Consider the following 25,998-nt stretch of genomic DNA (forward strand, 5'->3'; position numbering starts at 1 on the left):
TCATGTATGTGATGGAAGTTATAGTGGTTCAAGCTGAGAAGTATTTGTTGAAATAAATTATGTTGATAGCCTTTAGTCCCTTATTATTTTTTTTCTCGCTTTGTCTGTTGCAAAATTTTGATGATAACATGAGATCAATTAAGATTTGTTTATGACAGATGTTATGTACATAAGGAAAGGCACATTGGTGGAATAGGTGGTCATCTATGAAAAGGGTGCAAGACATTGTGATACACGAATGTGGTATGCGGTGTAAGTAGTACGTAGTGTTTCATTTTGTGTTATATGTGTATATGTGTTGTGTGTTTATTGTGTGTTTTGTAGTTAATATAATTATGCCATGATGAACTGTAAATGAAATGTTGGACATTATGATGTGTGGGTATAGTTAAAGGTACACGTGTGAGGAATAATATAGTGTCCGGAACATAATTATAAATGTATCATGATGCGGGCGTGTTCATTTGATGGTATACACATTGAATAATGAAAGACATGAAATGAAGGTAATGAAAGGGAAATGGTTGAAAGTTCGGTTGAAATTTAAGGTGGTAAATGTGGAAAAATGTTGATTTATACGTGTGTAGAAAGCAGTGAGAAAAGAAATGTAGGTGTTCATATCGTGAGATGATTTTGAGGACAGAATCCTATTAAGGAAGGGAGAATTGTAACATCCCAAAACTTTTTGACGTTGACCGTTAACTTTCCGTCAGCGACCATTGAAAACTATGTGCTTTGTATGTGCTTATGTTAATTAAATGATTAACGTGAGATATGTGTTAAAGTGATTTAAAGTAATAAAATTAATGTTGATAATGATTTATAAAGTCAATTAGTGTTCCCGGTAAGATATAAGAGTTGTTAAGTGTTCCCAGTTGCGTTAAACGAGTCGTAAAGGGCCGAAACGAGTTGTAACGAAGTACGAGGGCCTAGATGTAAAGTTTTTAAAGTTTCCCCAGTATATATATGTCCTATTGGACGACCTAAAGGCTGGAGAAACATATCAAAACCCTAGAAAAGTATTTCACACAAAAACTAAGTTAAATCTTCAAGTTATCGTCGATTTCGGGGGATTTCGGAAGGGTTTTTGCTTGGTTTTCGATCCGTTGATTAACCCTACAGGTATGATATCATCAATTGATTTTTGATTAAGTTTTAAAGTAGGTTTTGTCCCTGTAGATTCGACCATGAGGGTTGGGGTTGTTGGAAGTTGATGTTTTCGGTTAAAAACGGCGTTTTCGTGAGAAAAATCGTTAATAGAGTTGATTAACTATGTCAAGATGAAAACTTTAATGTTTAATAATGTTGTTTATATGTAAATAAGTGAATCCCAGGTGTTTAATTAGATCCATGTGTGTTCAATCGTGTTTTTGAATCAAACGTTGTGGTTTCGGGTCGTTTTGATGATCAAAAAGAGGGATTACCATTAGAAAAGGACCCATAATCGAGCCTAGAGCATTGCGTCAAAATTATTTTGTAAGTTATTATGAAAGACGCCAAAATATGGTAAGAATGGTATATGCAAGTGATGCTACAAGTATCGTAAATGTAAGAATGAATATATATGCTTTTGAAACACTTTGTGAGATTCTTGAGACTAGAGGGGGGTTATGTAGCACGAAAAACATGGAAATGGATGAACAAGTTGCAATGTTTTTACATATACTTGGACATAATCAGAATATTCGAATAATAGTCAACAGATTTCAAAGGTCCACTTAAACGATAAGTCGGTATTTCAAGCTAGTCTTAAATGTGATATGTCGACTACACAAAGATTTTTACAAGACACCAGTCCCTGTGCCAGATAATGAATTAGATGAGAGATGGAAGTGGTTTAAGGTTAGTTAAGGTAAAAATTGGTACCTACAGTGAATATATAATCATATATATTATTTGTCTAAGTTTATTTTTTTATTTTTTTCAATCTATGAAGGGTTGCCTATGAGCATTAAATGGAACATATATTGCTGCTACTAGTTTTTGACTTTGTTACTTCTAATTTTGTTATAGCAGATTTATAGTTTGTAAAGTATTATCATCATTATTGTTAGTATACATTACAGGCGTGGCAGATTCAAGTCCAAGTGTAGCTCGAGGTGCTGGAAGAAACAAAAGACCATCGAAAACACATGAAGATGCAAAGCTGATAGATGCCCTCATGGATTTGCATACATCTGGTAAGTACTCAGGTGCAGATAATGGCTTCTAACCCGGATACCTTAAGGCAGTGGAACAATTGTTGCAAGTAAGTCTCCCTGACTCGGGCTTGAACGCGGACCCTCATATCAAATCAAGAATGAAGACACTGAAGGCAAACTTTAGCATTGTGCATGATATGCTAGTTGGTACAAACATAAGTGGCTTTGGTTGGAATTCTCAAACATGTTGCATTGATGCAGAAGACCAAGTGTGGAATGAATACATCAAAGTATATCATTTTATATATTATTTGATGACCATTGCTACATCACTTACAAATACTAATGCACATAATCACTTTATATTGTAGTCTCATAAAACTGCAGCTAGTTTTAGAGGCAAGCCATTGCCATTCAACGAAAAGCTCTGTACTATCTTTGGTAAAGACAGGGCTACAGGATCTCAAGTCGTTGATCTTGGAGATGAAGATACTTTAGAGGATTCATCGGCGACACCAGTAACTTCCCCACCAATTACTACCCCTGTTGATGTTGATATTTATGCTCCCATGTCCAATGGACCTCCAAGTAGTGTGATTAATAAAAGAAAAAGAAGCAAGAGTGCTAATGATTTCAACGATACTTTCCGCGGATGTTCCATAGACTTGACTAAAAGTATCCAAAGTTCCATCAACTCTTTGGGTGAAAAAATTGTTGAGAGTTCCAATCAAGGTTCTAACATTGCCGGTGGTATATTGGATCAAGATATTTTGGAGATACAAAATTTGCCTAACATCACTTGGAATCAACGTGTGAAAGGTATGCATATTATCTATCAAAATCAAAGTATGGCTAAGATATTTCTTTAGTTCCCAAAAGAAGGAAGAGTTTGCTACATTCAAATGCTTCGAGACGGTCCTTTAGACTAAATAGCACTTGGTTTGGCTTACTTGATGCGACCTTTTTTATTGTACCCGGAAGAAGGAAGAATGCTACATCAAATGCTTCGAGATCGTCATTTAAACTAGATGGTACCTAGTTGGGTTTACTTCACTTGACCTTTTTGTTGTACTGTAATGCATGCGATTACTCGAACATGTTTTTTGATTGTAGCTTGCTGTTATATATATATCCTCTTTTGGAACACATATCATCTTTTGGAAATATATCTCGATGTACTAGTAAGGAATTTTATCTTAATGATATATCTTTTGTAGCTTTGATATCAATTTCCCTTTCATACAGATATGTTCCCTATATTTATTTTGGATGATTATTGAATACATGAATATATGCTATAACAATAAATTAGCTAGTTGATGTATTAGTATGAAAAAAACTAGAATTTCGAATCCGTCAACAACCTATAATTATGAAGAAAAAATAAATAAAAGCTATAAAGTTGTGGAGAAAAAAAGGGACAAAAGCTGGAACAATATTGTAAAAAACAATAGCTCGAAAAAAATAATCTAGTTAATTTATCAAATTTCCATTCCATTCAATTACATAATCAAATAGGAGAATCATTTTCCATAAATTTATTCTCTCATGTATCAAACAAGGGAACGAGTTTCCTTTTCTTGGGCTCATTCTTCTTCGCTACAATTCCATTCTCAACCACCATTCCATTCTTTTTAATTTAATCCTACCAAACAACTCCTAAAGGAATCAATTTAAGATGATGAGTTACTCTCTTACATCGAGACGTACACACAGTGATCCAGGGCACGTAACTAGAAAATTGAACAAAGGATATGCAATTTATTTTTCAAGGATATGCACTACTATATTTTGAACATATAAAATTTTACAACTTTAACTCTTTTTCTACTAGTTGGACTGTTTACAGGGTATGCAAACCCTTTCATCAACGTGGATCCGCCACTCGTGTTGGTGCATAAGTGTGGCAAGAAGTGAAAGTGTGGTGCAATACGACCCATTCATGATTTTTGAGATCAAAGATTTAATTGAGTTTTACAAGCAACCTAGCAAGTACAGTGTCGAATAGATGACCCTCAAAGGTATTTTCTTCATCAGTTGCTGCCTGGTGTCTCTGGAATAGATGACCCTCAAAGGTATTATCTTCATCAGTTTCTTCATTAGTTTCGGGTTGCTGGTACCACTGTGAACATCCCCATCGTTTTTCAAAGCATCATATCTTAGGTTTTTTATGGTTTAAAAATAGAACTAAATTTAGATCTCTTAGTTGGAGGGATTGGTGTTGTTTCAATTTGGTGTGAATTTGTATATGACTTGTTAGCTGCTGACGACTTGTTGGGGCTGTGTTAATAATACTTACTTTTCAAAAAACAAAATTGCAATATCGGTCCCTATGGTTCCACGTTTTTGTAACAGGGTCCTTTCAAGTTTTATTAGCAACAAAGATCCCCGTGGTTTGTATCTTTTTGCATCTTTAGTCCAAATTAACAATTTCCATCAACCAATATTGTCATTTTACATATGAAAACGACCATTCTTAGAATTTTTACAAGTTCTTTATTTATATATTTATTCTTTTTATTTATTTATTAAATTAGATTCTTGATTTTCTTTCTCTTAATTGCTTTATGTTTTTACCACAACAACTTTTTGTCTAAAAAACCACATGCAATACTAATTTTATATTGATACTAGATTATTGTCCCACGTAATACGCGAGTAAATATAATGTTATATTTAAATATATGAACAACACAATTTTCTTAAGTAATTATTAACAAATTTACATGTTCAATTTCACTTTATTAACATATGCTCTTTTGACCTTGATAATTTCACAAACACTTATTGTGTTACTCACTTAAGTCTTACTGATTCAACAAATTATTCAATGTCAAAAGTTATTAATCATCTATGCCTTCATAAATAGTTCGATGTCATTCCGATATCCATATCATATCATCAAAAATATCACACATGACACACTTTAGATTGTGACAAGACATACAACTATTAAAATCGAGTTGCGAGATTGCCAACATCAAACCAATGATCATTCCAAAATCTTGTCTTATTTTCATTCTCAATTGTTCTTTAATAACATATTAAGGGGCTAGCATTAGAGTGTGCCTCGAATAATGAGAAACATATATTTGCCCATATATTATTACCATTTGTTTTACACGGGAACACAGACTCAGAACCACGTTACACATGGATGATTTTAACTCTAAAGACATCCAAATTTTGAACCACATGTCATATCCATTTGTACATCAATTCTAAATTAAGAGCATCCAAACCACCAACATAAGCTACTCACTTTTTTACCTGACAATCGCCTTCCCGTCGATCCATTACATTTCATTTTCTGAGTGACCCCCCCCCCTTCCCCTTCCCCTTCCACCTTAAAAATAAAATAAGTTGTGATCTTTATCAACCGAAATAGAGAAAAATAGTACATCCTAAATACTTTAAGGAATTTTTTTTCTTGAATTGTCGAGTTAGAATCTACCATAGACAAAACATTAGTATTGATTTAAATTTTATCTTTAACAAGTTTCAAAATTTATAAAATATAATCATGGATGGAGCTCCCACTCCAATTTTGGTACAATGTAAATTTTAAAGGGTGTATTTGTAAATTTGTTCCTAAAAAATATTAATAAATAAAGAATACATACAAACGTCGTCTTTATTGTCGTAAACCTCTTCTTTGTAAGTACATCCTAGTGTTGGAAACATTAGTTTTGAGATAAACCCCTCTGTTGGTAGTGTAAAAATCTATTATTCTTGATTTCTTATATTGGAATTATTGGATAAAAAATATAGATTTATGATAAAAAAAATTAAAAAGTGTAAATTCAAGTCAGATTTGAAAAGAAAAATAAACTTGAGGAAATTGATAATTATGATTGGGTGATAAGTTATTAAAACAATTATGTTTTAATATATTATAATATTAGATATTATAAATGTGAATAAAATAATGATAATAATAATAATTTGAATCTCTTAAGTAATCATATATCACGCATAAACAATCTTAATTAATTTAATTTAAAATAAATAACAATAGTTTCCTTTGATTTGTAAAGTTGTTGTGTGTCCTCTACGTCTTTTATTATATAGATTTATTATTATTTAAGGTTTATGATTTAAAGGGGGTATTTTGTCTAATTATATAAAGTGAAAGTATTAATATCGTCATTTAATAAAGATGAAATAATTAAATTTGATCTAATGGTTCTAAATTAAAGATGGAATCCATCCAAGGGTTTTTGTTTGTTTAGGAATGAATTTAACACCTTGTTATATATATATTGGTAGATTGTTTTATTATGCTAAATTCCTGAAGTTACTTTGAAACATCATCAAATACGGCTACTGAAACTGAGTCTCGGGCTGATTGATAATATTAAGACGAAAATAGATGGTGATATTATATTTAAAAATTGACATATAGTCGTTTAAAAGAGAATTTAGATAATTACATTTTATTTTACATTGGATTTAAGCTAAACATGAAAGATATTATAAATCTATTAAAAAATAATTTAAACTTTTTATAGAATGATGTCATAAATCAAGAAAATAAAAAAGATATAATTGATAGAAATAAATATAATAATGACAACAAAGCCTTTTTGTTAAAAAGTCATGATGTCATTAGAGTTTTATTTTATTTATATAAGAGATTATATATTTTAAAATTTAAAAAGATTTGTTTTAATAGAAAAAGATCTATAATAGAGTTTTAAATATAATTATCTATTTAATAAGCAAAAAATAAATAAATAAAGAAATATAGAAAAAAAGAGAGCGAGAGTAATTAGGAGAAAGTTTTAGTCTTAAATTGGTTTTAAGGAGTGTCAAGTGTACCCTCAACCTTATCTTTTAGATATAGTATAAATTTGAAAAATATTTGATATATATCTAAATAACTAGCACGGTACCAGCGCAATGCGACGGTTGTCATGACGCGACGATGTATTGGTGGGGTCGACTGTTGGTGGTGGAGGGGGCGTCGAGTGGTATAAATATTTGATGTAAAGAGTTAATGAATGTATTTAAAAGATAAATAATTAATAGTTTAATTTAATCATTAATATTAAGTGGGTACTTTATGTAAAAATATTTTAAAGGGTGATAAGTGAAAACATTACATATTTTTCAATACTCATTACAAAATCAATGATAATGGTTAAAAAGGAGAAAAAGTGTAACACATGCGTCAATAAATGAATAGACTATGTATATTATTAGGCATATTTTCTAAGCATATATATCGGAAATTGATATTAGTACCACATTCTTTGATAATTTTACCACAACGGTGCATTATTGATTTGTACAGTCAGCTGTAATATCTGTACGTTGTGGTATATTTATCAAAAATCATGGTACGAATATCACCTCCCTTACTTTTACAATGTATGATTAATATACACTTTTTGGTTTTTATCACCAATTTATACTTTCATCCAATTTAAAAATAATTAATTTATACTTTTCAATTTTATTAGTAATATAAAAAGTATAACAAAATAGTGGACCAAAATATATGCATAAACACTAATTAAAAAAAAACTAGAGTTTATGAAAAGAAATACTTCGAAAATCCTTCATATATAATTATAACCTATTTAAAGTGATTTCATGTTAACTCATTTTATTTTATTATTAGGTATCACTTTTGGCTAAGGAGTATATAATACGTATGAACTATGTCGGCAACAATAATCATAGATCAAGTGGGTTTTTTTTGACATGCTTCACTTTTTTTATTAGAGAGTTACGTCGCGTTTGGTTCACAGAATTTGATGGAATTGGAATTGAATTTCATTCCTTAGTGTGTTTGGTTGCACAAAGAAGAGGGAATCTCATTCCATAGGAATGTAAACATTCCATCATTTGATGGAATCTCCATTCTTTGGGGATGGAGGAATTTCCTTCCATCACTTGAATTTTCAAAAAATCAAAAACATTCTGTCAAGTTCTATTCCTTCAAATTCTAATTCCTTTGAAAGATTCCATTCTTTCCCAAAACATTCTGGAAACCAAACGCGCTCTTAGAGTTCGAACCCCGCTACAAACAATACTATGTTTTGAAATTTAAGCTCCACCTCACTATTGATTTTGGGATTTCCATTAGCTAGCATATAATTTGATATTTGTTTTTTTTTCATTTCCTTTTTCTTTAATGAATGAACTAACTTTTGGTATATATCTAACTTTACAAATATAGAAATATAATTTACGAAAATCCATAAAACTTTTAAAAATTACAATACATTGTTTTAACTATGTGTATTATTTACGAAGCGCGTAACCCGATCAGGGAAAAAGTAGTAACCCGACCACCCACTATTAGCGGCGACGTCGCCGCAAATAGTGGGTCCCCATCTGTCAGTCAACGGCTTTAACTGGCCGAATCACGTGGTTGTGGAGCCCACTATTAGCGGCGACGTCGCCGCAAATAGTGGGTCCCCCCACTACAGATCCATCGTCGATATAAACAAGGCAACCCTCTTCTTCTTCGTTTGTTCGTCTTCTCCATTTTACTCCTCCGTAAAAACTTTTAATTTCTCCAAAAAATCCATTCTTCTCCATTACTATAACTCACAAATCCGACCATCTATCCCCTCATCATCATTATCAACGTTCTTTTTTACACCACCTACGTTTTCCGGCCTCCCGGAGTCCATTTTCAGGCGTATTTTTAGCGGCGACATTTTTCCGGCGATTATATTTTCCGGCGTACCAGTTTTGCGGGGAACCTATTTTCCACCATTGATATACGGGAAAACAGATTTGAAACGTTTCCGGTTTATTCCGGCGATATTGTTTTCCGGCGACTAATATTTTTGCCGGCCAGCCATCCGTTATTTGTTCTACTCTTTTTTCCGGTAAACCATTTTTTAGACGAGGTAACACTCATTTACCTTTTTATATATAATAATGTTATCAAATTTTTATTTCTTATGGAAATTATTAGTTATAGAATTGTTATATTTTTTTGTTAGAAAATATATGTTGAAAAAAAAAGTTAGAAAAAATATGTGTTATAAAATATTAGTTATATAAATGTTATAGTTTAATGTTATATAAAATATATGTTAGGAACAAGTGTTAGTAAATATATGTTAGAAAGTATTAGTTATAGAAATGTTATAGTTTTATAGTTAGGAAAGATTACTTATGTTATTATAGTTAGGAATGATATGATTTTTAGAAATTCATAAATATTTAAGAAAACACTTGTAGTTATAATTATTGTTTATTATAGTTCAAAGTATGATTCTTAGTTAGAAAACACTTTTTAGTATGATTGTAATTGTTAATATAGTTGTTATTAGGTTAGTATTAATGTTATAAACGAAGGTTTGAAAAAAAGTTGCAAAAAAGTGGTCATTTTAGGTATAATAATTTTGGAAAACAAATTTGTGTCCAAAATATGTTTATTTAGGTAGCACCTTTTTTATGACTTTTTTGTTTGTTTATGTTATTTTATAAATTGGGACGGCTAATGTAGGTTAAAATGGCTGCACTTCACGGCGGAGATGGTGGCAACGACCCTCCAAACTGGGGGTGGAATCCCGAATGGGGTTGTAGGCGTACGGGTGGTAAGTATATATTAATGTACGATGCATATAAATATATGGTACATATGTATATATATATATATATATATATATTTGTTATTTTATTTTGTTTTGCAGGTATTAGCACAGGGAGAGCTGCTGCTGCTAACAACGATCTGGAGCGCGAGTTTCAGAATTCGGGACGTCGAATCTCGCTTTTGTTGAATAACGATCTAAGTAGGTGGCAGGCAATCGGGGACCTCGCCAAGTGGTACAAGAGCTATTTGGGAACCTATGTCGCTACCGTCCCACATAATTACGAGTCGTGGGATCAGGTGCCCCAGCCCATCAAGGATGGACTTAGTGACTGGCTTATGGTATAAAACAATTTTTTTTTACTTTTTAAATACTTTATTTAAAAAAAATGGTAGATGCTAACTATTACTTGATACTATTGCAGAGACGGTTCTACTTAGAACCATATCTAGGTCACCCAGAAAATCACCCGTTACGAGAGGCCGTGACCAGGATGATACGTCAGGATGCCCTGAAGATCTACAGGGATAAAAAAGCAAAATTCAAGAAGACTTGGTTCACTGACAGGGGTGGGTCCCAGAGGCTGGCAGAACTGGAGGGTCAACCTCCATATGGGATGCCTCCACAGGCGTGGAGTTATCTACTGGGTTACTGGACCAGCGAGCCCCGGATGATTGTTGCCCAAAGAAACACGACAAACAGGCAGCAACAAAATAATTTTGTCAGTACTCACGGTCGGCAGTCATACGCTCAGCGTGAATGGCGTTACGCTGTAAGTTATACGTAATTACTTATATCCACGTACTTAAACATATATCTATACAAAGATACACATACATATATATAACTTTGATTAATGTATATACAAGAAGATAATGACGGGCGACGTGAGGAGCCGCCCGAGTTTTATTTGAGGGCCCACACGAGACGAGATGGGATGGTGCAGGACGCAGTTATGCCCATTTATGTAAGATGTTGCACAAATCCTGGAGAAAGAATTTTTTTTGGTATATTTATATTAAGTATAACTAATTTTTAGTAATTATTAACTTAATTTTCATGTGCTACAGGAGCGGCTTCTTGATACCCACCAAAGACTTTCCCAAGTGCCCAATACACCGCCTACGCAGACATATGTGGACGCTTTAGGGACACGATCGGGACATACTCGTGTGGTTGGGCGTGTAGTTAGGGGAACACGTGGACTGAATGTCCCCCTCCCAGAGGATATAGAGCAACCCTTCCCAGCCCAGCAGTCACCGTCCTTTAACATCAATGATATGTTCGCCCAGGGTAGCCCTTTGACCCAGTCATCATTCGAAGCCGGACCTAGCACGTCATCATCCCATGCTGGGCCTAGCACGTCACGGGCCCCCACACAGCGGTTGGGTAGTGATAGTGATAGTGATAGTGATGATGAAAGTGATTAGTTTTCCCTTTTCTTTATTGTTTGTATTCATCGTTCAACTGAAATGTGATTTCCTTTTGTAATCTTGATTTCCGTGATATAATCATTTGTAATTTTTTATGTTTTATACATTTGTTGATAAAAAAATGATTGGAATCAACTTTAGAAGAGTATTATAGAGTCAATGTATGTACAACAGAAAAGTATGAAAAATTATTGATTGAAACTTGTTTTGGAACAACAACTTAAATAAATAAAAAATATATACAATAAAAAAAGTATACATACAAACAACCTAAATAAAACATTGAAAGAATTTAATCATTTATTATAATAGGAGGGCCTGGTGGTACTCTTGGCATGTTTGCGTACAACCAATTTTGATACGCCTCTTCTTGATTTGCGTACGTTAATGCTAGTCGACGTGCAGGATCGGTTGCGTGAAATTCCCATTCCGGATTCTTGTAGGCCATTGGGTAGTCGCCTGCTAATTTCACTGCAACAAAATGGGTTTCGTTGTTTATCAGAGCAATACTTATCGGTTGTTTGAATAACAGATGATCTAAGCCGTGATGCATCGGAAATACTGTGCGGGGGTCACGTAGGCTAACGCAATTGACTATTATACCCAGCTTATTGGCCAGGAGGATATGGAACCACACTTTACTCATCCAATGATGCATGGGCCGGCTTCGTCCATAATAAGATGTTCGCAGCGCCGTCAACATTCGGTTGCCCTCTATTTGCCCAAACATTTGCATGTACCCTTCGAGATCAGATTCAAACTCCGCTAGCATCTGCGTACGAACCCACTCTGCACCCATCTAGTGGTCTAGCCCCAAAGCTACAACGGTAGCTCGAAATCCACAGTTACCGTCTCCTTTAACATTTTGTGCGCCTACAACGTACGGCCTTAAGTACGATGGTATCTCACCTAGTACCCAAGCGTAATTTTTGGAAAGACTGGCGTTATACAGTTCCGCAACATACCCAACCCAACTGGCCGATGACTGTGCCTCTGACTCCGGATCCGAAACCTGCGTCTGCCTTGATTCATATATGGGTGCATTTCTAGATTGTGTAGGTGGTGGCCCGAAGATGTCATCTACTAAGTTGGAATATGGTTGGTCATAGTTGAGCCAATGGTCTTGGGACGTATCGCCGAATCCATATAATTTTTGTGTCACATATGGTGTATCCCCGACCCCGTAGGCTTGGGACGGGTCCCCCCACGTATATATATCATCAAGACCTGGATATGGGTGCAGGTTTCCGAAAATGTCAGGATTATCTTTGACCCATTGTGATTCAGGGTGGGATTGATCGTCGAACAATTTTCGGTTCTCGGGATAACGACAGGACTGGGACGGCTTATACGTACTGTGTTTGGCGGGCTGCACAGGTGGGGGTTTGTTCAAATCTGGCACCTTGTATTCCCTTGGTCGACTGGACTTGGATTTTCGTAGCCCAGGTGGGTTGGGTTGGTGTTAACATCTTTCTTCATCCGCAATGCCGGTTCGCAGTGCTTGATTATGTTTTGCCATATATGGTACCTACACAGCAGATGTTTCGAATCCGGCATAACAACCTTCAAAGCTCTCATCAGGGCCAGCTCCCTGTCAGTAAGAACGACACGAACGGCAAAGCTATCATCAAGGGTGGACCGAAGACATCGTAAAACCCATTGATAATTTGCCTCCCGCTCGTTTACGATAAACGCATACGCTAAACTGAAGGTCTTCCCCGTTGAAGTCACGCCGACGATCTCAACTAACGGCATGTTGTAGATGTTAGTTTTGTAGGTGGAGTCTATTTCAATAACCCAGGGAAATGCGCGCCATAGGGTCATTGATGTTGGATGAATGAAAAATAGGTTCTCCAAGCGTCCATTTTTGTTATTTGTGGTGAACTGGTAAAAGTACCTTTTCTCTTGCAACAGTGAAAACATAACCTGCGATTAATGACCAAGATAGAGTAAATAAGTCAATTCCAACAACGTAGTACAATAAAATATTTAATGTTTGTACCTGCATTGGAGTACGCCCTGCTTGGCCCGACCTTCTTCTCGCTTTTAGGAAGGTCGTAATGTCTCCTTTGCGAGTCAAGTTTCCTGGAAATTCAAGTTTGAGGTTTACCAGGATCTGATGTGGGTACAAACCGCGATCCGATTGGGTCCCCACAAATTCCTTTTCTTCATCCGTCATCCGTCTGGCGTATGCATTCCCTTGCAGATTAGTAGTTGGATCATGATTGTGTCTCCAATCCTGGACAGTTAACCTCCAACCACCATCACGCCCAGAGCGGCCTATTAAAGTGAAAGGACAACCTATCTTACTTGACCGTTTAGGTGGACCAATTAACCTTGCATCGCGCGCTCCACCGTGGTGACATATAAGTGTCACTTTATTGACCACCTCTTTTGAGTTTTTGTTCGTCCGCCGTATAACTAGAACATAACCCAAATCCATTGCTGTTCTTTGAGCCCACTTCGTTAATTCTTCAAAGGAACCGAACACCTCATCAGTTTCAAAGTCCCCAGCTTCGCATTCATATTCACCATCTACATCAGGTTGCTCAAACACATTATCCGGCACTTCAATACGTACGTTTTCTGGGTCTGCCCAAATATCCTCCAAACTATCCATCTGAAACAATTCAAGTAAACATCAACCACATTAACTATTAATGGTGTCCATACTATATATATATGTATATATATTTACACATACGTATAATATCTATATCTATATTCATAATACATATATATATATATATAAACACTAAGATTGAAAACCATACACAATACCAGCAACTATAAATATGTAATGAAAAACGATGATTCGTATGTTTGGAATTTTTTTTCGAAATACACAATAATTCAGTAGGAAAACCACGACTTTGGGGTATTGAATATGTTATTAGTTGCTGTTTTTTTCAAGTATACATTTAGTTGGACATTCCATTATATATATAGTTTTGAAATCGATAATTTCTATGTACCACTTTTGATCCTGTTGAACTACATTTAAAATCGTTGATTCCTATGCATTAAACTCTTTTGATCTTATTGAACTATGTCAAAAAACCATTCCCGATATGTCATAAACCATTCCCATTCCCGATATCTGATGCCAGACTGCCGCTGCAGACTGACGTGTGGCATTAGTTGATGGACGTGTCGGGGGTCCCACTATTAGCGGCGACGTCGCCGCTAATAATCTGGTGGGGTTGACCGTTGACCTGGTGGTGTTACCCAATGCCATTATTTAATCTGTTGATAACTATTGACAAGTTAACGTTTAAAAGTCTAGATGCGAATCTATGTTTTATGGTTATCCGCGGCTAACGGTCGGTCGGGTATAACGCTACTTAAAAGTAAAAACAGAAAAAATGGTGCTTCCTCGATAATATAGTTATTGACGGCTGGTGAAGTGGGTTTGGATTTGATAAAACCCAGGGTTTAAGAAAAGAAAACACTACCCAAAAGCCCTCTTCTTCATCCATCTAGCCCATCTAGCCGGCCACATCCCCTCTCACGGTAATTCTCTTCTTTGAAATCTTTTTTCTATTCATATTATTATGTTCATTGTTCTTCTGTATATCCTGTAATCATTGCTTTTATATCTTATATCCATTTTCCCCATTAATTCCCATTTTTTAAAATTATTATATCCATTTTTTTTTTTATCTTAATCATTAGGTTTGATTGTTTTTATTGTTTAGGCTTATGTCTAAGCTCACGTCCACAACAATAGTAGATATGTCGGCGCCTTTTCAGGCTCCTAGAAATTGGATGGCCACACCGGGTGTTCACTCTCGTCGCCATTGTTTCTTATTGTCATTTCCGGTTCATTTGGTTTGTCCTTGGTTTAGTAACACACGGGTCGTTGATTATTTTTACAAACAATCACCACAACGTCTGTTATTGTGTTCATCTCATGTTTCTCCTAGTATTGAAGATAGTTATGAAGATGATGAAAAGCAGAAAAGAGCGGCGGCGATAGAGGCTGTATCGGATATTCTGCAGGAAAATGGAGTTTTGAAGGAGGAGTCAATGGAAATCGCAATGAAATCACCAAAGTATTTGGAAATGTTGATGGATGGTGTTGGCGAGTTGGATGAAATTCTACAATCGACCTCTTCGTCGTCTTCATCTATTATAAGTATTCCGAGTTACAAGAAAAAGGTTTTTGAAATGGGAAAACAGAAAGGGGACAAGGGTTTGGTTCCTGTTTTGGAGGGTATGGTGGGTCTTCCTCTGGCTTCTGCTATACATATAGCCCGTTATCTCTCTGCTAGTTCTAACACCCTTCCTAGTCTCCTTCAAAAGGTATTCTAGTTCTTCACTTAACTAATTTAAGATGTTACTCTTACTGTCCCCAAATAAGCATCCACAAAAAAATGCACATAGCTTAAGAAGTGTGATTTTAATGTGGTTTTAAATTTTTACGCTTTTTAGAATGTACATCATTGGAATTTGTGTTTTTAGCTCTTGTAATATATCTAGGCATTAGTATATTTATGGGTAGAATGTGAAATTTGGTAACTAGTTTTGAAAGTAAACATTTATCTTGAGATCAATTAAGATGGCTAGAGGGACAGTTATTTTGGAATGTCAAAATAAGACAATTCTAATGGGACGGAGGGAGTACTTCCAGTCATGGTTTTGGATTTTGGTCTTAACATGGGTCCAATGAATAAGTTAACTTCCAAAAGCTTATGTTTTATTAATTTGGATCCTTATTTTGGTTTGCCTTGAACTAATTGTATGCAAATAAGTAGCTGGTAATGTTAATTTTACTTGGCATTTGCTTATAGATCAAGCATGTAAAGGAACTCTTATTTTCTGATGTGGATGGAAAACTGCCAATTGCAAGGAGTGCTCGGCAAATGATGATGCACTTATCAGTATCTGTTGATGAGGATTTGCAGCAGACATTATCATTTCTTGAGAAGGTGATACTCTTATGTTTTGGTTAACTCTGTCTTTTTCTTATAAAACGTCTGGTTGTTCGTGCTTGCTTTCCCACCTAATCTCTTTGTTAAATTCTGCCTGTCATGTAGATTCAAGCAAGACGTGGAGGTCTAGAGTTGCTGGGTTCTGGTGATGGGTCTTTCCGCTACTTGATTGAATCATTTCCTCGGCTTCTTTTGCTTTCTGTAGAATCCAATGTGAAACCGATGGTAGCTTTCCTTGAATATGTCGGAGTCTCTAAAGGTTGTATAAGAAATATCCTTTTGTTGTACCCTCCGATACTTTTCTATGACATTGAGAAAGAGATCAAACCAAGACGGCAGGTTTTTGTGAAGGTATGATGATATCTGTAGCATTTTTTAAGTTGGCCTCCTTATGCTAACCGTCTTATATAGAGTGTAGGCTTTAGCAGTGATTCAATATGAAATATGCATATTTAATAAGTTCTAGTGTGTATTAGTTATTATGTTTAGCAAGTCCAGGTGAATCTACAATAGGTTGAGGACATTTTGTATTGTGTTTTACATGATTCTTTATCAACCATCATCCTATTTTAATACATTGTATCCATGTTCACAGCAGCTTGAGAAAATTCTGTGTGGTTTTTTTTCTCTCTTTCTTCACACCCTCTCTTAATCTCCCTTGAAATTTACATGCACAAATTTAATCACTGTCAAAATCTACCAAAATTTTCTAAGTGCCGCTTCATATGAATTTGATACGTATGCAGGAGGGGTGGGGCTGGGCTGGGCTTCATAGGGTTAAGTGTTGCTTTTAATAATTGCTAATTATGTGTTCTCCAAGTTAGGGTTGTCCTATTTAAATAAGGCTTGTAGTCGCCGTGTTGGAGGTGTGGATTGAGTTTATTGTTATTTTACTATTTTAAACTTCTGGAGCTTCTGGTGCTTGAAACTAGCCTATCAATTTTACAGCCGACTTGCTTTGGCTTTATTTGTGTTTATTCTTCTACCTTGTGTGTGAATCTTGGTTGATACACATCAATTGGTATCAGAGCCATAGATTTTGCAACCTGTTTGGATCTGAACGATGGGATCAAGAAAAATTGAGGCTATATTTGATCGTATTGATCAGACCTTGGTCAGTATTGATCATACCTTAACAAGGCTTCATGAGCAGGAGAGGCTGAGTAGTGAGAAAGCTGAGGAACGCCATGCTGAAATTATGGCAATGCTCATAATCTGATTCAACCGCAGGGGTTGGATGAAGATCAGATTAATGATGATTCTATCAAACCTACGGCTGTTGAAGCAAGTGACGAAGATGGCGGTGGTACAAATGAGTTTATTGTTGTTAAATCGGATGTGGTGAAAGATATCGGTGAAAACTGTGGAGATGTTCGTGGTTGCCATTTGATAAACCACAACAAAGATGAGTTGGAAACAGATTATAAAGAACATCAGAAATCTGTTTTTGGAAGAGGGGAGGAGGCTGCTTATCCAAAGTTGGAAGAAATCTACAAGACGCCTGGGAAAGAAAATGGTGGGGCTGATGAAACAAGGATGATTTGTCTTCAGAAAAGCTATAAGAAAAATGTATTAGAAGATGAAGAATTCTGGTCAATAAAAGGCCTCATAAGGCAAGACGTGCATTTATGTTTGACAACGTATGTGAAGATGCTGGTGAATACTCTTGGCTAGATGTTTTTTGGTTTCCACATCAAAAGATGGCACTTCACATGATGCCATGGGATCCGGGAATCACTTGAAGAAATCTTTGAAGCCACACCTTGAGGACAAGGTGTGTTTCGCGGTGGGAAGTAGTGATACATATGCAGGAGGGGCTGGGCTGGGCTGGGCTTCATAGGGTTAAGTGTTGCTTTTAATAATTGTTAATTATGTGTTCTCCAAGTTAGGGTTGTCCTATTTAAATAAGGCTTGTAGTCACCGTGTTGGAGGTGCGGATTGAGTTTATAATTATTTTACTATTTTAAACTTCTGGAACTTCTGGTGCTCGAAACCAGCCTATCAATTTTACAGCCGACTTGCTTTGGCTTTATTTGTGTTTATTCTTCTACTTTGTGTGTGAATCTTGGTTGATACACATCAGAATTAAACACATTGTTTTGGTTGTAAGAAGATAACTTCACTTTGTTGCTTTAAGAATGATTTATCATTCTTATTGCTGGCCAAGTAATGGTTTGTAAACTATACTTGACTTGACTTCATGATGCATAAAGTTTGCATTCTTCATCTCTTCTGCCATTAAGGTCACAACTATTTAAATTGCAATCCTCAATCTGTTGTCTACGATGTATAAACCGAATACTTGCTGCATGTAACTCCTTCCATATTTTGTCGTTGCCTTCACATCACTACCAATTTGTAGGTGTATGGAGAAGATACGGAGTTCGGTAAGATGTTGTTGAAGTATCCCTGGATTCTTTCTACGAGCATCCAAAAAAATTATGAGCACATTTTTGCTTTCTTATGTGCAGAAAAGGTATGTACTATTGCAATTCCATGTACAGAATTGTGCTTCATTTTATAACTGTTCAGATCAAAGTTATATCCTTCGTTTTTATGTTAATCACACCATAGTTGTAAGTTGTTGGTCTAACTAGTTAATTGCTTGAAGTTGTAGCCTTGATTTTTTGTCTTGGTTCCCTGCTTTCACCTTGTGACTCCATCAGTTCACTCGAGTCTAGCTGCATCTTTCTGTGAAAATAATAAATTGGCGTCAACCAGTGTTGCTAGTTGTTCTACAAGCTTTACTGACCAGCCCTTAAAAAAAACTTGACTCAGTTCTGCAGTTCTGCTTGACAAGATTCTTATAGTTTGGGTATAATTTTGAGAAGCAATAATTCGTAAAAGAAATTCGCATTGCTTTATAAAATAAATTCGCTTCTAACTCCCTATCTTTGTTCAACCTTTGAACATTTATCCAGACTCCAAATTTCAGCTTATGGTACCTTGTAACATCTCGTTTCGACTTGAATACTTTAAAATCCTAGAAATTAATGATAAGGCAAAATAATTAGGTGACCGTGTCCTAATCTTCGTTCAAGTGTTCAATCTTGGAACTGCTATTCAGACTCCAAGTTCGGCTTTAGGTACCTTCTAACATCTCGTTTCGACTTGATAATGATGTCTGTTATTGAAATTTTTGTCTGTCAATCTTGTTTGGTGTATCAAAACCACCAACTTTTGTTTGGTAGCCGCGTGTTGCAGCAGCTCTGGTTATAGTGCTTGAGATGTCGTAACGTTAAATTACTATCGTGTGTATATATCATTTGACATGATAGATGATGCCGTGACCAGAACGTTTTGAAAAACAGAAACATCATATGACATGATAGGTAAATGTACTAACAGAAACATGGTAAAAATATATAGAGTATATTTCAAAATTTTAAAACAATACAACCTAAAAACATAATTTTTCCCTTCTGTATGTTTCAAACCATGACATTTTCCCCATTAACCACACTCTTGTTAAAACTCCTCATTCTTATGATAATGAATTGTATTTCTACTATATACCAATCCAAAACAACTACTATTTCAATAAGAAAAATATATTGAGGCTCATAGCACTTCACTATAGCAGAACTACATAAAACACTAAGCCATTTTTGCCTTTGACTTTCAGAAATCAAACCTGCACATAAAACACCAAGCCATTTCTGCCTTTGACTTTCAGAAGTCAAACCTGCATAAATTGACCAAAATTCTGCATTCATAACAATAATGTCTCCTAAAACAATCTAGCAATTCCGTACAATATCATTACATCACAGAAAGATTTCATGTTTAATACCCAAACTAATACCAACTATCTCACTTACTCCTTTCCACAGTGTCACAAACCTTTGACTACTAAAATTCAGCACCAAATTGTATACAACTCTTACCCCAAAACCATCTAGCAAGCTTCTCAAAGTACCGCAGCCACAATACTTTTACAAAGGCATACTTAATAAGATTATTACCGACTGCAAAGGCAAAAATATAGTCCTAATAATCCAAAAAAAAACCAAAAAACCAACCAAGCAAATGGAAACCAAAAAAATCAAAATCAACTCTGTAAACCCATAAGATACGACACAAAATGTGAGATTTACGTGTGTGATATTCATATGACATTATAGAAGCAATGAAACATTTGTACAAACATAATTAAAACATAAGATACGACAAAAATGTGAGATGAACAAGAGATGGAACATTCGTACAAAACATATCAATAAGAGTACTTCAAAAACATGGACTGCATATATAGACTGAGTAATAGCCAAATTAAACATATCAAATTCACCCAATAACCCAAAATTTAAGTTAGGATACAAAGACTAACACATAGTAATATCCAAAATGTAAGTTAGGCAAGTCACGGGCTGTTGCTAAGCCAAATATTGTCATGTAATGAGTGAACATATGAAGAAGGCCCTTTCTTTTCTCGGTTCAATGAACAAAAATTACAAAGGAAAGTAGCACACATCCTAGTCTGCCTGATAGTTACAAAGTTGTTGGTGCCATATTGGGTTCAGCCCATGGAAGCTTAAGAGGGTCTCAGGCTCCCGGCCTTTTCAAGGTTATCTCATGCCTTTCCTGCAATATTACCAAAGATTACAATGCCATCAGTTATGATAATTGTGACCCAACAATGCTAAGAAAAAAACCGTTTTAAAAATCATCATATTTTATATATCATTAGTTACGAGCTATCTAGAGCAGTAAAAAGACGACCTATATAACTGAAAATTACTTCATTGAAAGACAAATTGCACTTGTGACTGATTCATTTGGTTCATTTAGGTTCGACAATCTCTTTTCATCTGATAAGCATTTAAAACTGCTGTCCATATGGGGACCATCAGATGCTGGACCAGGCTTGGTAGCATATGCATTTGCCCGTCTTCTCTTTAATTCTTCTTTCCATTTTCTCTTCCCAATCTCCACCCCATGATTTTTTGACAATCCAATAACCTTTACTTAGGAGAGAGGAGTTTGAGTGGTTTGCTAAATATATGAGATGAAGATGATAGATCTGAATGGGGAGTGTATGAGAGAGAGAGAGAGATGAGTAGTATATTTTTCCTTTTTGAATTTGGAATGGCGATTGAAGAGAGAGAGGCGGGGTGGGAAAAGATAAGGAGTGTGTCTGAGAAGCTTTGTAGTGTGTGAAATTGTGAAATTTAAGACGGTTTCTAAGACAGTAGTGCATGAATGGCTTATAACATCGTGCTTTTTTCCTTTGTACGCGTCTTAGTTTTGCACACACTACCGAAAGTACCCCTCTTATATGTTTATTAATATCGTGTATATATATATATATGTATATAAATTTCTGCTTGTAGATGGAGAGAGGGTAACACTTGAATACGTTAAAATCATAGAAATTAATGATAAGGAAAAATAGTTATGTGTCCCTCTACCCCCCACCACACACACACACACACACAGACATCATAGTTACTTGCAAAGGTGGTTTTTTTCAACCTGTTTTTTCGTCTGCTTTCATGGGTATGGGTATGGCTGTTTTCGTTGTTCTTAACCTTCTTTTTGGAAGCCTATCTATGAGAAGAAAAGTGCTGTGTATGACCACATTTTATAAATTATGATACCCTGCTCGGATACTCCCAAGTTTTTTGATCATGCGACTTAGAAAGTTGTGACAACATTTCATGGCAGGTTCCGGAACGTAGCATTCATCGTGCTGTCAAGAGCTTGCCACTTCTTTTAGGTTGTTCGGTTGGAAAACAGAAGTTGATGATTGATCAATTTCATGAATTAGGTGTCACAGAAAAGATGTTGCACAAAGTTATTTCAACTAGTCCTCAACTACTTATGCAGAAACCACGAGAATTTTCTCAGGTTGGTTATTCATTTCTCCATGGCCCTTTTTACCTTTCTTTTGTACTCGGAGGGCAAAGCGAGTAGTAGGATTGCAATCGTGTAAAATAGATTTTAACACTCTCCTTGAAGTTTCATCTACTACTTATATATAATGGTCCACATAATCAATCAGGCATGTATTTTTTTTGAATTCAACCAGCCCCTACCAATAAGAAAACTTAAACACCCTCTTAGAAGACAACATTTGTGTCTTGGCACCATATTATATACAAGTCAACTGATTGGTCCAACAGGTGGTTTTCTATCTAAAAGGTCTGGGACTTGAGGAAGAAAGTGTTGGAAGGATACTTGGCAGGTGTCCTGAGCTTTTCATGTCGAACATAGACAAGACTCTCAAGAAGAAGGTTGAATTTCTTACTGAACTTGGTGTTTCTAAGAGCCATCTTCCTCGTGTAATCAGAAAGTACCCGGAGCTTCTTATATGTGATGTGAATAACTCTTTACATCCAAGGTAAGAATCTTTTGTTAAAATTAATGTCATAATTATGTCACAAGGTTTCGATGTTGGTCTTTGTTGGTAATGTTACATATTTACTTATTTGACAAATTATTTGTCATTTAGAAATTAAGAAATGGTCTTTTGTGTTTGACCGAGGAATCATGGAGTAGTGGAGCCTTATTAGGACTTTAGGAGTAGTGGGTTACTGTTATTTATGTATGTTGTATTTTCAGTTTTTATGTAATCAGAAAGTTACCAAGAAATCCTTGTGTGTTCAAGTGTGTGAGCGTGTTTTCTGATACAACAATTGGTATCAGAGCCGGTGAGATTCAAGGCTGGTTTGAGAGTCCTTTTTAGAGAAAGAGAAACACTAACCAACAAACTTGACCATTTGCAAGTTTATTTTCAGCACTAATTAAAATACTAAAACTACTATAATCAAAAACATAACCAAAATTCATGTGCATTATAATAATTAATTTCAACATATTTAATGTTCAAGCATGTTATATAGCTCACTACCTTGTCATCTATGTCTGGAAAGGATTTGGAAAGTGAAGCTAGTGTCCTTTAACCATAAATTGTACCACTACTACACCTCGTACTAAACAAAGAATCGATATATAGGATTATTTACTGGAGCCAAAAGAGAAAACATACCATATCTGTGTCTATATAAATATATAATATGTGCTAATTAGCACATGATTTATCGTTGCAGAATGGAGTACTTGTTGGAGATTGGTCTATCCAAGAGGGAAATTGCATTTATGATACGCAAATTCTCTCCATTGCTTGGCTACAGTATTGAAGAGGTTTTGAGACCTAAATATGAGTTTCTGGTGAACACAATGCAAAAGCCATTAGAAGAGGTGGTGGACTATCCAAGATATTTTAGCTACTCACTGGAGAAGAAAATAAAGCCAAGATTTTGGGTGATCAGGAGTATGAATTGTGAGTGTAGCTTGAAAGACATGTTGGGTAAGAATGACGAAGAATTTGCAGCCGACTACATGAGTGTACCCTCTTCTTGAATGGAGGCCTGGAGGTCACTTTAATAGTTTATAAGAAATGAAATGTCTTCTGATACACAAGTCTCTTCTTCTGGATGAACTGGAATTACATTCCTGTATCATAATATGTGTATAATCTTATCACATAAGGATGCTCAGTTTTGTGAATTGAGTTCAAGAATCTCCAGTGTTTGAGGGGGAAAATTTTACTATGGAAGCCGAGTAAGACAGAATCATTGTTGAAACCACCAGTGTGGCATACTTTAGAAGCACGAGCTGACAGACATATAGAATAATGCCTCTCTGCCAAGTGGACGTCAAACAAGGTACATTTTCATTCCAGTTCTTGAGTCATGACCTTCCATTGTTCATTTTATGTTTCACTTGACAATTCCAGTTCTGAACATTCCATTATACTTCAGATTCTCGATTCTTGTGAAGCTGCTGGTAGAATGGGTGGAGCTCTAGCTTCTTAATCTGATTTGGTGTTTGTATAATCACCGCCTTACCGGATCTCATGTTTAATGGAAAGTTTGTTCAACTCACAGATATTTGTTCTTAAGAAAAGAACAAATGAAGAATATATGGGTGAACGGGTGCTTTCCCTACTGGCATGCAGGTGTATGTAGGAAGAATGCTTATAAGTATCAACAAACACTATTTCCTATTCGGAATTAGAAAAGTTATATATAAAAAGAGCATGTCATGGAATAGGCAATAGTATGAGTTGAAAACTCTTTAGTTTGTCAGGTACTATATGGACTTGTCATTGCATTTAGTGACATGAAATATATCTTTCTATGGACTTGTGATTGCACTTAGTGGCATGAAATATGTTATTAATTTAGTGTAATTAAGGTATATGGTTATAACACTTGAAAATGGGTTTGGAGGTATGGAGTGTATACCCATCAAGTAAATGATATTTCTGACCCAAAAGTTTTGTAATAACTGATAGACATAACGTTTTTTTACATGAATTCTAAATGTGAAATTGCTAGCATGACATGATTGAAATTTACGTGTAGAAATTTGATAGAAGTACAAGTTTGAAAATGGAAAAGTGAATATGTAGGTAATTGTGTCTTGCTTTGATAAAGAACATAGACACATTATCTAAATTCTTATTCATATTTCCATTTTGTCAATTCACTATATAGTGAAAAGGAAAATCACAATCATGCTGTCAATTTCTATTTTTCATTTCACATGGAAAACTCATATATGATATTATATTATGTCATCAAACATATATGAAACTTTGCTACCTTCTATAAATATGTCCATGCATAGACTGCATGGGATATGAGAAAAACATATACGTAAACTTTGATCTCTTTCGGTTATTAAATCCTTTGGGTGTCTCTTATAGAGAATTGATACGTGAGAAAATATATACAAAACACGAAATACTCTATAGCGAACGGGTTCTAGATTTCTGCCAAAATCTAGAACATTACTCTTTGTATTATCCCAAAACAAAATTCGTGTAACCCAGACAGTTAGGGTCGAATTGTTGTTTTCGAAAAGTGATATCACGATACAAAGTGATATCCAGTTATTGATTTCTTACCCTTGTAACTTGAATTTCCGCAACAATCGAAAACAACAATTTTACAGAAACCAATGGCGTCTACGATGAAGCATATGACTGCTAATTTCTCCAAGCTCGATAAGTTTGTAGGAATGGATTTTCGTAGATGGCAAAGGAAGATGCACTTTCTCCTGACCACCATGAAGGTGGTTTATGTGCTGAGCACTCCTTGTCCAGTATATGGTGATGATGCTACTGTTGATCAAATTCGGAAAGGAGCAAATGGGAGAATGATGACTACATTGCTCGAGGATTAATCCTCAATGCTATATCTGATGCTCTTTTTGAAATTTACCAAAACCATGCTTTTGTTAAAGGACTGTGGGACTCTTTAGAGACCAAGTATCTAAGGATGCCTCTAGTAAAACGTTCCTTGTGAGTAATTTTAATAATTACAAGATGGTCGATTCTAGACCGGTCATGGAACAATACAATGAGATCATTCACATACTTGGTCAATTCACACAACATAAAATGAATATGGATGAGACTATTCAAGTCTCTAGTATTATTGATAAACTCCCTCCGTCGTGGAAAGAATTTAAGCATTCTTTGAAACATAAGAAGGAGAAGTTAACTCTTGTTGAGTTGGGTAGTCATTTGCGTATTGAGGAATCTATCAGGGCGCATGATATCGACAAATCAAAAGGCAACAATGTTGCTGGCACGTCTTCAGTCAATATGGTGGAACATAAAAAAATCCACCGGATATAATGACAAGAAGGGGAAACGTAAACATCAAGAAGCTAACAAAGCTGGTCCAATAAGAAGTCTAGCTTGGCTTGTTGGAAGTGTGGCAAATCCGGACACTTGCAACGAGATTGCAGAGTTAATATTGGTAATAAAAATACCAATGGATCTGGTACAAGCGATTCGGGAAATGGTTTTAACAACCAAAACTCGAAAGGTCAGTATATATATAATGATTGATTTCAGAATTATTATGTTTCATATATAACTGAGGCTTATTTTGTGCAGGATGATGATGTTGCG

General features: G+C 35.4%; 1 protein-coding gene, 1 long non-coding RNA gene and 1 pseudogene across 2 annotated transcripts; all 3 read left to right on the plus strand.

The window, feature by feature from the left end:
* The first annotated feature begins 1,819 nt into the window (after positions 1-1,819).
* On the plus strand, positions 1,820-4,058 carry LOC122599931 (annotated as a pseudogene).
* Positions 4,059-8,917: 4,859 nt separating this feature from the next.
* LOC122598692 lies at positions 8,918-9,868 on the plus strand. Its single transcript, XR_006323695.1, has 3 exons — positions 8,918-9,010; positions 9,616-9,706; positions 9,803-9,868. It is a non-coding gene; the product is annotated as an uncharacterized LOC122598692 (long non-coding RNA).
* Positions 9,869-14,554: 4,686 nt separating this feature from the next.
* On the plus strand, positions 14,555-24,225 carry LOC122584708 (transcription termination factor MTERF2, chloroplastic). Its single transcript, XM_043756755.1, has 9 exons — positions 14,555-14,646; positions 14,832-15,438; positions 15,927-16,064; positions 16,173-16,418; positions 18,430-18,543; positions 21,735-21,917; positions 22,193-22,410; positions 23,120-23,737; positions 23,834-24,225. Exons 2-8 carry the CDS (start codon positions 14,836-14,838, stop codon positions 23,430-23,432), a joined length of 1,815 nt encoding a protein of 604 aa, XP_043612690.1. The 5' UTR covers positions 14,555-14,646; positions 14,832-14,835; the 3' UTR covers positions 23,433-23,737; positions 23,834-24,225.
* The last annotated feature ends 1,773 nt before the right edge of the window (positions 24,226-25,998 follow it).

This window comes from Erigeron canadensis, chromosome 1 (assembly GCF_010389155.1).
Source record: "Erigeron canadensis isolate Cc75 chromosome 1, C_canadensis_v1, whole genome shotgun sequence".
Classification (NCBI taxonomy): Eukaryota; Viridiplantae; Streptophyta; class Magnoliopsida; order Asterales; family Asteraceae; genus Erigeron; species Erigeron canadensis.

Excerpts from the sequence above, each read along its gene's own strand:
- LOC122584708 (XM_043756755.1), top strand. The coding sequence starts at position 14,836 with ATGTCTAAGCTCACGTCCACAACAATAGTAGATATGTCGGCGCCTTTT. Across the intron at positions 16,419-18,429 it reads GACGGCAGGTTTTTGTGAAG|GTGTATGGAGAAGATACGGA; the intron begins GTATGATGATAT and ends ACCAATTTGTAG. Across the intron at positions 21,918-22,192 it reads AACCACGAGAATTTTCTCAG|GTGGTTTTCTATCTAAAAGG; the intron begins GTTGGTTATTCA and ends TTGGTCCAACAG.